At 43.0% G+C, this 15,381-nt stretch overlaps 1 protein-coding gene across 1 annotated transcript in view; it reads left to right on the top strand.

Moving 5' to 3' along the window:
• Nucleotides 1–11,355, top strand: part of LOC126273317 (short stature homeobox protein-like) — a gene marked incomplete at its 5' end in the record, with an annotated part of 93,102 nt that extends 81,747 nt beyond the window's left edge. Inside the window, 2 exons of the mRNA XM_049976862.1 lie at nucleotides 2,778–2,926; nucleotides 10,272–11,355. Of these exons, the coding sequence (XP_049832819.1) occupies nucleotides 2,778–2,926; nucleotides 10,272–10,451 (329 nt within the window). The remainder of the gene's footprint in view (nucleotides 1–2,777; nucleotides 2,927–10,271) is intronic.
• Between the last annotated feature and the right edge of the window lie 4,026 nt (nucleotides 11,356–15,381).

Below are 15,381 nucleotides of genomic sequence, written 5' to 3'. Positions count from 1 at the left end.
ACTATTGGGCAACGGAAAATCCACGATGGCTGCGACAAGCGGAACATCAGCGACCTTGGCGGGTTAATGTATGGTGCGGAATTGTGGGAGGAGGGATAATTGGCCCCCATTTTATCGACGGCAATCTAAATGGTGTAAAGTATGCTAATTTCCTACGTAATGTACAACCGATGTTACTACAAGATGTTTCAATGCATGACAGAATGGCGATGTACTTCCAACACGATGGATGACCGACACATAGCTCGCGTGCGGTTGAAGCGGTATTGAATAGCATATTTCCTGACAGCTGGATTGGTCGTCGAAGCACCATGGTCCGCACGTTCACCGGATCTGACGTCACCGGATTTCTTTCTGCGGGGAAAGTTGGAGGATATTTGCTTTCGTGATCCACCAACAACGCCTGACAACATGCGTCAGCGCATTGTCAATGCATGTGCGAACATTACGGAAGGCGAACTACTCGCTGTTGAGAGGAATTTCGTTACACGTATTGCCAGATGCACCATTTATTGCATTAATGTGATATTTACTGGTAATCACGCTGTAACAGCATGCGTTCTCAGAAGTGATAAGATCACAAAGGTAAATGTATCACATTGGAACAACCGAAATAAAATCTTCAAATTGTGAGCCATATGTTTGTGGCTATTACAGCGCCATCTATCACAAAGCGAAAAAAGTGGGCCAACTAAGACATTTATATTTCTTTACTTACCACACAAATACGTAATTAAAAATGGGGGTTCGTATTTAAAAGAACGCAGTTGATATCCGTTTGACCTATGGCAGCACCATCTAGCTGAACAACCATAACGCCATCTGGTTTCCCCCTTCAAGCTAGACGAGTTTCGTTCTTTGTAGTTTTTTCGTTTGACGCTTATTTCGTGAGATATTTGGCCCAGTCACTGTCAATGGACCACCCTGTAGATAACGGATGTCTGAGGCACGAAAACATCTCTGGAACCATATACTTTCATTTTGATTAAAACACCTCTGCCTGGGTTTCTGGTAGCATCCCCAGTGCTATTCCAATTCCGTTGGAGGCCCTCTGAAATGCTATTCGAATTTACTGGGAATACCAAGTGGACTGAGGTGTGAACGGGAAGTTGGGTTGAGGAGGAAGGTATGGTGGAGTATTCCGTGCAGCTGCGCGAAGCCACTGTGCCAGGGTGGCGTAGTGGTGAGCGCATCTGCCAAGTGAGCAGGAGACCCGGGTTCGAATACCGGGCTCTGTATGAATTTTCATTTTCCCTTCGGTTCACATTTATACTACTGGCCATTAAAATTGCTACACCACGAAGATGACGTGCTACAGATGCGAAATTTAACCGACAGGAAGAAGATGCTGTGATTTGCAAGTGATTAGCCTTTCAGAGCATTCACACAAAGTGGGCGCCGGTGGCGACACCTACAACATGCTGACATGAGGGAAGTTTCCAACCGATTTCTCATACACAAACAGCAGTTGACCGGCGTTGCCAGGTGAAATGTTGTTGTGATGCCTCGTGTAAGGAGGAGAAATGCGTACCACCACGTTTCCGAATTTGATAAAGGTCGGATTGTAGCGTATCGCGATTGCGGTTTATCGTATCGCGACATTGCTGCTCGCGTTGGTCGAGATCCAATGACTATTAGCAGCATATGGAATCGGTGCGTTCAGGGGGGTAGTATGGAGCGCCGTGCTGGATCCCAACTGCATCGTATCACTAGCAGTCGAGATGACAGGCGTCTTATCCACATGGCTGTAGCGGATCGTGCAGCCATGTCTCGATCGCTGAGTCAACAGATGGGGACGTTTGCAAGACAGCAACCATCTGCACGAACACTTCGACGACGTTTGCAGCAGCATGGACTATCAGCTCGGAGACCATCGCTGCGGTTACCCTTGACGCTGCATCACAGAAAGTAGCGCCTGCGATGGTGTACTCAACGACGAACCTGGGTGCACGAATGGCAAAACGTCATTTTTTTCGGATGAATCCAGGTTCTGTTTACAGCATCGTGATGGTCGCATCCGTGTTTGGCGACAATGCGGTGAACGCACATTGGAAACGTGTATTCGTCATCGCCATACTGGCGTATCACCCGGCGTGGTGGCATGGGTTGCCATTGGTTACACGTCTCGGTCACTTCTTGTTCGCACTGACGGTACTTCGAACAGTGGACGTTACATTTCAGATTTGTTACGACCCGTGACTTTACCCTTCATTCGATTCCTGCGAAACCCTACATTTCAGCAGGATAATGCACGACCGCATGTTGCAGGTCCTGTACGGGCCTTTCTGGATACGGAAAATGTTGGACTGCTGCCCTGGCCAGCACATTCTCCAGATCTCTCACCACTTGAAAACGTCTGGCCAATGGTGGCTGAGCAACCGGCTCGTCACAATACGCCGTCACTACTCTTGATGAACTGTGGTATCGTGTTGAAGCTGTATGGGCAGCTGTACCTGTACACGCCATCCGAGCTCTGTTTGACTCAATGCTCAGGCGTATCAAGGCCGCTATTACGGCCAGACGTGGTTGTTCTGGGGACTGATTTCTCAGGATCTATGCACCCAAATTGTATGAAAATGTAATCACATGTTAGTTCTAGTATAATATATATGTCCAATGAATACCTGTCTATTATCTGCATTTCTTCTTGGCGCAGGTATTTTAATGGCCAGTAGTGTATGTCACGTGATGTTCCGAACATGAGTCGATAGTGTATAGAGGCGCGCAGCGTATCGAGTACCGCTCGCTGAGCCCCGCTGTGCCTCGGCGTGTTGCAGCGGCAGGCTTGGTGCTGGGGTCCGCGTCGCGGCGCTCTCCGCCCGTGGCCACGCCGCTGGAGCCGTGCCGCGGCGCGCCCTACCTCAGCGTGCCGGCGCTGCGGCTGCCGCTCGCCGTGCCCGCCGTCGACCCCACGCTGCTGCACCAGGTGAGCACGCACTGCACTGCCACCTGCCGCCTCAATGCGGACCCTATTTACGCTGAAAAAAATAGTTCCAATTTTGGCCACCAGGTGCAAATCTAGCGCTGTGTGTTGTTTGTATCATGGTATGAGGTCCACTTAAGTCATAACTAGAGTGGACAGTATAGCTATCGAGAAAAGAGAGTGGGGGGGGGGTTGTTTGGGGGAGGAGACCAGACAGTGAGGTCATCGGTCTCATCGGATTAAGGAAGGATGGGGAAGGATGTCAGCCGTGCCCTTTCAGAGGAACCATCCCAGCATTTGCCTGGAGCGATTTAGGTAAATCGCGGGAAACCTAAATCAGGATGGTCGGACGTGGGATGGAACCGTCGTCGTCCTGAATGCGACTCCAGTGTGCTAACCACTGAGCCACCTCCCTCGGTATATCGAGAAAAGAGAACATGCACTGTTAGTGAAACTTCTTATGTGAATGCTAGCAATTACAGTGCTGCGTTGAGAGAGAATCGCTGACTGAAAAGTCGGTTCTCATTAAATGCTTTGAGAAGGATGGTAATGAAATTTGAAAACACTGGTAAGCTTGGTGTACCACATGAGGAGTAAAGTATCCTGTCCCAGAGGAAATTATAGGTGATGTTGCCGTTGCTGTAACCGACCATGCAGCACGTGTCCCGCGTAGTGGTAATGTTCGTGCAGTGTCACGAGATTTGTCCATCCGATGCTCTAAATGGTTCAAAGGGCTCTGAGCACTGTCGGACTTAACATCTGATGTCATCAGTCCCCTAGACTTAGAACTACTTAAACCTAACTAACCCAAGGACATCACACACATCCTTGCCCGAGGCAGGATTCGAACCTCCGATGATCAACAGTGCGGAAACTTTTGCAGTCAATTTTCTGGCACGGATAGAAGTTATTAAGATGGGGCCAGGCAATATTTTATGGAGTCATGAGGCATATTTTAAACTGTAGGGTGCAGTGGATACACAGAACTGCCGACTTTGGCGTGACTCTGCGGCGTGCATTCACAGGCGCCTTTACTCTCGCTCCGTTCTTCTCTGAAGAGGATACACCAGACAGCCTGTCAGGTGTACCATGACGTCTGCACGTTGTCGAGACCTCCTTGCACAGCATGCGATTCGCCCTTTGAGCGAGCGCAAATGCGTGTAAACCAGTTCAAATGTTCAAATGTGTGTGAAATCTTATGGGACTTAACTGCTAAGGTCATCAGTCCCTAAGCTTACACATTACTTAACCTAAATTATCCTAAGGACAAACACACACACTCATGCCCGAGGGAGGACTCGAACCTCCGCCGGGACCAGCCGCACAGTCGATAATTGCAGCGCCTTAAACCGCTTGGCTAATTGCGCGCGGCTGTAAACCAGTGATTTCATCAAAGTTGGTTAATTATCAAATCAACATATTGACTTTCTCACTTGATCGACCTTTTCTGCTCCTGTCTCGTTCCTACTCCATTACATATGAAATCATTTCTGTACGTCTTTCTCGTATTCACAGCGCCAGATTCCCACATTGTGTCCAGAATTGGAACTATTTTTTTTTACCGCTGTAAATCGGTTCCGCTTTAACGCATGTCCAGCAAGTTTCGCTGCTATATGATAATTACAGCCCACACCGGACCTCCGTCAGTAGCTACACTTTAATTATAACCACCCAGTATAACACCACCTCTTATAACTCGTAAGCTATTTGTTACTTAGCTTGTTACATGTTTACTAAAGTAGCTGTGATATTGTTCCTAATGTTTTGTTTAGGAAATACGTCTCAAATTTATTTAGTCATCACCGAAAAACTCTACTATCTTTAAACAAAAGAATGTGGAATATGAAACGTTTTTGCTAGTTTACACGAAGTTTTTCTTGCGAGCTGTTGCAAGGTAATATTACTCCCGCCGGTCATATATTTCGTAAGGAGCAGTTAAACGAAAATGAGACTGATGGAAAAAAGTACGTAAACTGTTAATTATTTCAAGACGGTCAATTCCTTCATGGAAAAATGTTTGCGATTGCCTACGGAAACATGATTGTACCCAGGCCTGCGACTCTTCGTCCGAAACAAATCGACGGCCATCAATGTCTCTCTTCAGGGCTCCAAAAATGTGGAAATCGCGTAGGAAGAGATTATATGGAGGATGTGTTATGGCTTCGCAGCAAAACTTCTGCAGCGCAATCGAAACAACTTCAGCAACCTGTGGGTGGGCATTATCCTACAACAGAATGATATCGTCCATCAATACTCCTGGTCGTTTGGAACTGATGGCAGGCTTCAATTTTTGAAAAGTATCCGTGTATCGCTGTGCGTCAAATGTGGCGCCGTGGTCCAGAAAGTCAATGAGCAGCGGACCCTTGCAGGTCATCAGGACTTCCCTGGAGCTGGTGTGGTGTTGTTTCCACTGCGCTGCGGAAGCTTCGTTGTAAATCCCTTTACGCATACACTAAACACCCCCATTTCTCCCCGTGCGATTTCCATATTTTTGAAACCTCGAAGAAAGACATTCGTGGCTGCCAATTTGCTTTGAACGAAGAGGTGCAATCATGGTTCCATAGGAAGCCACAAATATTTTTCCATGAAGACTCTGACCACCTTATCTTACAGTGGGATAAATAAACCGTTTAATAGTTATGGCGATTAATTTTTATATAACAAACAGTTTACTTCTTTCTATCTGTCTCGTTTTCATTTGACTGTCCCTTAAATTTCAGAAAGTAAGTAAATTTCTTCACTAACTGTTCCACGAGAAAACTATTTCGTGGAATCATCTTTCGACTACAACACTGATCTTGATCTTGTGATGCCTTACGGCCTCACTCCATCTACATGCTGGTCTTTCTACATAACTTCTACCTCTGGATTGATCCCTGAGGATATTTCTTTGCACTAATTATCAAGAAAATCAGCCCCTCACATTAACGGTTACCTACTTAATCTGGATCGTTCTGAATACAGCAACATCTAAAGTTATCATGGAAGCTAACCTGCACAAAAGAACATACAATGAATACTGGCTCTTTACAAAACTAAAGAAAGCAATTGCCCGGGGACAACAATGGAAGTGCTGCTTCTGCGTCTGTGAGTATTACATACATAAGATAGCATCAGTGTTTACAGGGCTCTTCTAATTCACATTTAGCACAATATAGGACGTTTAAAACAATTCGGAAACAGCATACCCGCTGTTTTGAAGACACTCCACTGATCATTCGTCGTGAAGCTCACCTCTTGCATGGTGGCGCTCCTGTACACCTCACAGGTACTTGAATCGAATGTTTCCTGATTGATGGATAGGTAGGAGTAGACTACTTGCTTGGTCTTTACGTTCACATGATTTTAACCCCATCAGTTCCTACTTTGGGCCACTTAAAATGTTTGGTGCGCGAATTGTGGCAGGTTATGACGGACCATGCAGTGCTCCTCGAATTTGGGATCGTATTCACAGGACTAAGAAATAATGATGTAAGGCCTGCATTCAAGCAGGAGGTGGAAATTCTGGACTTCTTTGAAAACAACTATCTGCAGGAAAGAATTGCTACAGATTGTATGTAGCCTCTGCGATGGCATTAAACAACAACTGCGGACCTTTTTCAGTTTTATTTCTGCTCAAGGATAGCACCGGTGCAATTACCCAGTTTGGAGTTTTATAAAGAGACGGCCTGGAAGAAGGTAGCCACAAAACTAAGGTAGCCAAGGCTATAATGAACATGGTATCTTCTGCAGAGGCATGTGGTTCTCTCTAGATAGGCAACACGTAAATCCAAAAAATTGGTTACCACAGTCAAGTCACGTTTGGCCACTGAAATTTGCAAGAACATACAAAAGACTTAATTTCTCCGGTTGCTTTCTCATACATGCCTTGATAAAATGTTCATCAATCATGCTTTCATTTGAAAGACTGTGAGCAAACTACTCACTAGCTAACAGATATTAACATGTTAGCTGGCATATGATCAGAAGAAAACTTCAGCAGGACTCTGAACTTAAAAAGGTGTGTGGGATAAAAAAAGTTGACAATCACTGTTAACCGAAAATACTTTGCCATCTATGTCTCTAAATCGTCCTTGGAAAACAGAATCTGAAACTAACCTTCAAAATGAAAAACTTGCTCACCTGTAGTTCGGTAAGTAGGTGTTTATGTAATGTTTTGAAAGTGTTTTTGGTAACATAATTTGGGCCCACTCATTCAGGTTGTCGAGAACACACACCTGTCGTCCAGTATAACAAGAACTATGTTCACATACTTCCCTGATTTGACCCACACCAAAGCAGCTTAACGCATTCCTGACTTGAGTAATACTCTAGCACGTCGACTAGGCCACTAAATGAGCAGTTTTAATCCTACAGAAAATGCCTGGGATTATTTGGAACACTACCTGAAAAGTAATGGTCAGCATCTCTCATTTTGACAAACTGCCTATTGGCGTCTGTCTCGAGTTCTTCGGCCGACGTTCATCTAATGATTTTTCGGACGTTTCGCCAGCACGAGTGGCTGGCATTGTCAAAGCTTCACCCTCCATTGCCGGTGGAGGGTGAAGCTTTGACAAGGCCAGCCACTCGTGCTGGCGAAACGTCAGAAAAATCATTAGATGAACGTCGGTCGAAGAACTCGAGACAGACGCCAATAGGCAGTTTGTCAACAAGTGGTCACGAAAGCCTTAACAATTTTGTATCCCTCATTTTGGTAGTTTTGTTGCATATAATCAGTGGATGGCTTCAGCTGTATATGGAATACCTGATGAAACTTGTTGACTCTCTACCTCGACGGTGCTGGAGTTTATGCAGGATTCGATGACTAATGCCCCGAGGCGAAGGGTGAGTACAATTGTTTATTTGCAAGGAGGAAGGCCGATATTGTTTACCCGCTTTCCGCTGGTCTTCAATGCACTACGATGACAGAATCAAAGCACACGCCTTGCAGTCTTTCTCAAACTATTTTACAGAAACTATTTGGTAAAACAAATTCATTTTTGCATTACTTCGCGAACGACATGCCCATTATTTCGTTAATGGTCATAGTTATTGCGATATTTGTGTTTAAGTAAGACACTGCGCGAAATTCGAAAAATTTTGCAATGAAAAATGAGAGTCGCTATGATTTTGTGTTTGGTAGATATTAATATGTTGTTGTGTATGAAATTTAACTAACCTCTGTTTGGGCGGAAGTCTCTATCTGACACCAATCTTAAGAAAATTAATCTGATGTAGCACACTCATTTGCGGTCACACGCACTAGCAATAAAGCTGGAATGATATACCACCAACATTCCTCATGTTTCATAAATGGTTTGATATATTCGAAATGCCATTTTTGAAAGTGATAGCACACAAAAAAGAAAGTGTTTTGCCTCATGGTTATTATGCAAAACCTCATTGTCTACCATGATATTCCAATAACTACATACTCTTTCTATGAAAGAATGTAATTTTTAAGAACCATAATGAGAAATGCTGTAGGTCTTGGTTAAGCATAAGTGAAGACATTACCCGTTTATTTTTGCACTGAGGATGTGCTTTTTCATAAGCTATAAACTTCATTTTTCTTCATGTTCTTTTTTTTCCTTCCAAGGAGTAGGTGAAATAAGGTCTCTGCCATCTAATGATCTCTCTAATGATGTCTAGCTAGTCTTCTCTTTCCAGTGAACCGATAATTCATTATCTTTCTTTGCAGTCTGTTTTCTCCCAGTCTCTCAATATGATTCTTATAATTCTTTCTATTCTCTTATATCTTGTCGTTAACTGAAAAGATTTTTAAATCTGAACCTATTGTTTCATTCGTTATTTTATCCATTTTATTACAGCTTCTTAGATATTTCATGAATTTCGTCTCTTCCACTTTTATACGTGAACTCCCTTTTTTTTTCGTCCATTATTTGGAACCATATACAAGAGCAGATACAGCCATAGCTTTCTAGAATTTCATGTTTTTTCCTTTCTAGTTTTTCTTCCCAAAGTTTTGCCAATTGTCCCCTTCCTCTCAACGTTTTTTTCATACCTAAAACTAATATCACATCCTAGATAACTGCAGTGAGATACTTGTTCTAAGATTTTCTCATTTATTTTTATTTTTTATCCGACTGGACTCTATTCATTGAAAGCCATTATCTCTGTCTTATTTGCAGTTAAATTTAATAAGCTATGGTTTCAGAATTCTCTCGCAGTTTTCTCCATGAAACATGTTAGTGAGGTGACTGTGCAAACTCCATTGTGTTTTGGCAAAAGATACGAATTTTAACATGGTGGCCAGAGAAATGCTCGTTTTAACCAAAATTTGCCCCTCACGATGTTTGTCTGAAAGTTACAAATGGTTAACAAGCCAGACTGAAATAAATCGCTGCTTTTGTTGGATTTTCAGTGGAATTCTTTCTAGATACTAACCAAAGCAGAAGTGACAGCATATTTTTTTTCATGGTCACCTTGCATGTGTAGCCATGGAGGAGCTCCACTTGGTAGTCACAAAAAATCTGATCATACGCTTCAGTTTAGGATGGAATTTCCTCTACAGTGCCTGCCCACAACCCCCACCACTTCCCCTCTCCCCATGCATGCCCTGTGAATGGCATATCTACTGTGATGTCTAGTCAACCTACTTAGCTGAGCGCCAGCACAGTAGCTGAGCATGTTCGGTCAGAGGGTTAGCTGCCCTCTGAAATAAATAACTCAGTGAACGGATCAACGATGAACTAGGCTAAGTACGATGGGACGTCCGCCTCGAGCAAATGAAAAGAACAATAATGAACAAAATGAGATCAGAAAAAAAAGCTGAGTGATAATGTGCTTGCCTCCCATGCATCAGGCCCAGGTTCGATTCCTGATTGGGTTGGAGATTTTTCTCCGCTCGTGAACTGAGTGTTATGTTGTCCTCATCATCATTTTATCCTCATCACCGGCACGCAAGTCGCCGAGTGTTGTGTCGACTGCAATACGACTTGCACTTGGCAGCCGAACTTCCCCCAAATGGGGCCTCCCGGCCAACAATGCCATGGGATCATTACATTTCATTTCCTGGTGTGTGGTTAATTTTTTGTTTGATTTGCTTATGAGACGTACTTGGCCGAAATAGAAAGAACAGCGATGATTTTGCAGAGAGTTTTGGCCACAGAGCATCACCGTAAACTGGGAGATTACAATGCGACGGTGTTGTGTTGCAGCCGAGCGGTCTAAGGCACTGCACTCATGGACTGTGCGGAGGTTCGAGTCCTCCCTCGGGCATGGGTGTGTCTGTTTGTCCCTAGGATAATTTAGGTTAAGTAGTGTGTAAGCTTAGGGACTGATGACCTTAGCAGTTAAGTCGCACAAGATTTCACACACATTTGAACATTTTTTTGTTGTGCTGCAGTACGCGGTCGCTGCGATGTACCAGGCGGCGCCGGCCGGCCCTTACCCGCTGGGCCTGCAGGCAGCACTCGCCGCCGTGCACCGCGACCGGCTGCAGCACAAGAACCACAGCATCGCGGACCTGCGGCTGAAGGCGCGCAAGCACGCCGAGGCCCTGGGTCTGCGCCACAGCACGCTGTAGCCCGCGGGCGGACGAGTGGAGCCGTCCGAGCCGGAGCAAGGCGGCGGCAGTTCTGGCACCAGCTGAGCCCCGCAGAACCGCATGGCCGCTCAGCACTGCCAACTACAACACGATTTAGCTGGCGGACTGTCAAATGCGGCCGCCTGCACTTGAGCAAGGTGGCAGTTCTGACGCCAGATGAGGCTGCCCAGCCCGCAACCAGCAGGTGAACCACGTTGCTCCTCAGTAATACCAACTTCACGTAGCCAACAGGGCGTCAAATGGGGCCACCTGCTGCTGGACAAAGGCGGTTCTAGCATCAGCTGAGGCATCCTGCGGCCAGATGAATCATGTGTCTCCTCATTTGTGTGCTGTCGCCTGAGGAAGCTCAGCGGTCACCAGGAGAGACAGCAAACAAGAATACACGGGGGCACTGTGCTACTCCTCAGTAGTGCCAACTGCAGAACAGCACACTGTATTGCCCAGAGGGTCACCAGGACCATTGGTGCACCATCTGAGGTAGCCAACAAATAACCTAAATGACGTAACACTCCATAACTCCTCACTAGTGCTAACAACGAACACAACACTGTGTGGACTATTTCGACAGTAGCATCATGGTGGAGTGTCCCTGTGGAAAGTTATGAGTTTGTCTTGGTGTAATGCGAATACTGAAAATGCAAACTGAAACATCATTGTCAGCTTATCATATACTGAAAGTGATGTTCACCCAGCAAACAACTGAACAGATCGAAGCTAAACGTCACAGTTTAAATTTCTCCAAATGGCTTCAGTCTAGATTCATATATGAACTGATGCTTGAGATTGTACTGATCCGCTTACTGTGAGAAAAGTTTCTGTTTAATTTGGAAGTCAAAGACTTCATTCCAGTTCTGACATGTGCTAGTGAATATGTGATATGACCTTCTTGCCTGTAAAATATTAAAAAACTCTACATAATAAAACTATTTGTGTGGCTAATGTATAATTAGTTGCTGTACTGAAACTTCACTTGTCCATAATCCATCAGTGTAATTACCAACAAGGCGTTAAGGATGTGGTGAGCATATAATTTTTTTAAAAAAGAAATACCACTTTCATTACTTTTAAAATAAAAGTTTTGTTTACAACACATAATACATCGAATTGTACATAATCTACAAAGGAGAGAGTTTTCAGAAAATATAAGAGCCAAATGTAAATAGCGTTGGTGAAAAAATATAATTTAACATCTCCTTATTTACAGCTCTGCTAGACTGTGACTACAAAATATTAATTTTCTTGAATTTGGCTAATGTGTGTGGTAGCAACCAATGCTTGTTGGTATCTGAAATTATGAAGTCCCGCTGAATAAAATGTTTAACTTACAAAGTTATAGATATCGGTACACAAGTCTTACAGAAAAAAAAAGAAATGTTCGTTCAGATACCTGTAGCCTTTTAGAGTCTTCAGAATTTCACATTAAGCAAACACTGCCCCCAAGTCAACACCAATCATCTACTTCGTAAATGAAGATCAAATCGCTTGTAACGAAACTATGATGTTTGAAGTCTCAACTATGCCTTACACCATAGCTTTCGGCTTGTATGTCGTGGTGCAACGCTAGCCATTACTTAGAAAAATAATCGAAAGTCATTTGGAACAGTGACGTGACGGTCATCTGAGACCTTTATTACTGATACTGAGCAAATTAGAAGAATTATACCATGGCACTTGATGAGTGTGGTGGCATGTACTCTGGTTATATTGACGTCATTACCAGACTATCGTAGTTTTCCTCATATTAGTTTCACGTTCTACAGACAACATATAGTGTGACACATAGTCTTGTTGTTAGTAGTTAGTAAATACGAATTCAACGTTCAGTAATCTTTCCTGCCTATTTAGAGAGCTCGTAAACTTTCTTCATTTCAAACGATCACGAAGGCAATAGTTACAATTGCAGAATATTAGCCCAGTGTGCCTATTGTTCCACTGAATCAAATATCTTTTTTGTAGTGCTCTATCTCTGTTAGAGATGGGAAAAGTTTTCTGTTTGCAGGCCAGTTTCAGAGTCTTCCTTATGAAACAGGCTAGTAAATTGCAGAATAAGTGAATAAATTACAGAAAGAGATAGACCTCATACTTTACAGACAGAAAAGGCGTTCCAAAAGCGTCCACAAGAAAGTTCTCAAGTCTTTGGTTTCTATAGAGGTCTTTGGTTTCTATAGAGGTAGTTCTAAATAAACCCAAAAAAGCTTAAGTTTGGCGTTTAGTGAAAAGCAGTGAACTGTGGAAACATTGTTGTCATTTGACTCTGGAGACAAACATAGCTGTGTCAGTCACAAATTTTCACCTACATCAAGCAAGCATTACTTTATGATCTCACAGACCGCAAATGCCCTGTTTTCTTTTGCTATAATCAAATAGCTCTGAGCACTATGGGACTTAACATCTGAGGTCATCAGTCCCCTAGAACTTAGAACTACTTAAACCTAACTAACCTAAAGACGTCACACACATCCATGCCAGAGGCAGGATTCGAATCTGCGACCGTACCATTCGCGCGGTTCCGGACTTCAGCGCCTAGAACCGAACGGCCACCAAGATCGGCTTTCTTTTGCTATAATACCTGTCCCAACAAAATTACCTTTAGACGTGGATCGTTTTTGCACGGTTAGGTCATTTTTTTCAACGAAACCATCACATGGCACCACTTTCGCGTTCTTGCGGCTTTGGAACGTTCACAACAGTAGCCTGAATGTTTTGCACAGTAATGCCACTGCAGATCATTCACATGGCGCCTTATTTGAAAAATAACCAAACAGCTTTATTACCAACAGCTGCATAAAAAAATCTTGTTGTTTACCGATTGTTTATTTTTCCATCATACTGATGTGCTACAATACTCTTTCAGTTTAACAAAATTACTACCTTCCACACAAACGCTAAACAAGTGAACTGTGGAAATATTGTTGTCATTGACTCTGAAGACAAACATCGCTGTGTTAGTCACAATATTGATTTCTCTTTTTAACTCGTCTTTGTTACAATGGAGTGAACTAGCTACAGGCAACCACAAATAAAAAGAGTTTATTCATGCAAAGAAAACGGAGTTTTGTGGAAGTCGTTTATGTTGGTACCGTTGACGGCTATTTGAACGACTTTTTAAGTCAGATTAAATGAAGAAATTACAGAAGCAGAAATATTGCACTTTTTAACGAAACCTCATACTCTGACCAGTTGTTTTGGAGATACGTTATCCTGTTTCATCCGTATCATACCAAGTAAATGTATTCGTTTAAAAACGTGTGTGTGTGAATTCCTAAGGGACCAAACTGCTGAGGTCATCGGCCTTAGACTTACACACTACTTATACTACCCTAAAGTAACTTATGATAAGAACACACCCATGCCCGAGGGAGGACTCGAACCTCTGGCGGGAGGAGCAGCGCAGTCCGTGACATGGCGCCTCAAACCACGAGGCCACTCCGCACGGTCTATTCGTTTAAAAAACGCACCCTGCACGCTTATAATTCTCGAGGTGAACAGATAGTGTGATTTAGTAAAGTCAGCAAGAAAAAAAATGCACTAGAAACGAGCACAGTTCAGACTACACTAGAATAAAGGGTCGCTATAAATGGACTCCCCTGAACGATACGAAACTATGACTGCCATTTTTATTCCTCATCACTTCTACAACTGTTACGATAGCATGACAGGTCCAGATATACTTCCCCAGAGTTACCGTCACTGTGATTGTGACCTTGTATTATGTGACTTTAAAGCAGAAACTAAGTATATGAAGTATTAATTGTTTAACTTGATACTGGATAGAAAGTTTCTTAAGGTTCTGATATGATTTCAATAAGTGTTTAATAATGTATGTGAAATTAAAATTGATGGACTGGCTTATTCGACAATAAACGCCGCATATACGGGTCGACGATCTGCTGTCTTATTGAAAGAAGTTGTCTCTTCGATAAGAGAAAATAAGTATCCATGCATAAGCTCAAAATGGTTCAAATGGCTCTGAGCACTATGGGACTCAACTGCTGTGGTCATTAGTCCCCTAGAACTTAGAACTACTTAAACCTAACTAACCTAAGGACATCACACACATCCATGCCCGATGCAGGATTCGAACCTGCCACCGTATCCATGCATAAGCACACATTGTGATTTGATAACATCCATTGTCTTCATAACGAGAAAATCCAAGGACAACAGTAAAGGAAATGATTCTGGCTGAAAGGAAGTCTGGTAAGTTGGAATCAACCTCATTAGCAGGCGATTCTATGACATCATTAGCCACACTTCGTGTCCATACAGGTAACGTTCAGAGACGTGAAGAACTACATGAACAGCGAGAAGCAGTAAGTATAAATTACGTATTGTGTACTCCACCAAAAACTAACATAGGCAGTCTTGCTTGTTATTATTGGAAGGATAGGATTTAGCCTACTGCAAAAACATTTCAGCTGCTTAAAAATAATATTTTTAAGTATTAAAAATATACTACTTTAAAATACCTTCTGTTTATGAAGTAAAACTTTTATATTTGTGTAGATGTATGAATACTTGCTGTTGGGTGGCAGATATCATCTCAATGGCAGTTAAGAATGAATACTTATTTAATTATGCTCACTTTTGCTTAGAGTACTGCTACAGATTGGTAGTGCTTGAGTACAAATATTAGGCGGTTTTTATAAAGAATGAATGATAATGTAACCTGTTGTTTAGTTCTGTAATTCTGATTTTCTTTGTTACGATTAGTCTTTCGGTGAATTATTGCACACTTCTGCTGTGGAATATATGACTGTCCTCTGAGAGTTACAATATTTGTACATAGATTAGTTTTATCTCTATGTAGTGTTCATAGATACCGTAGTAATCTTTAACAGACTTTTATCACATTCGCTAAGTCTGGTTAATGTACAAATGTATTGACTTGTGAGCGTGAAAAACCAGG

This window comes from Schistocerca gregaria, chromosome 5, assembly GCF_023897955.1.
Source record: "Schistocerca gregaria isolate iqSchGreg1 chromosome 5, iqSchGreg1.2, whole genome shotgun sequence".
In the NCBI taxonomy this organism is placed as follows: Eukaryota; Metazoa; Arthropoda; class Insecta; order Orthoptera; family Acrididae; genus Schistocerca; species Schistocerca gregaria.
This window is presented reverse-complemented; position numbering and strand designations above follow the sequence as displayed.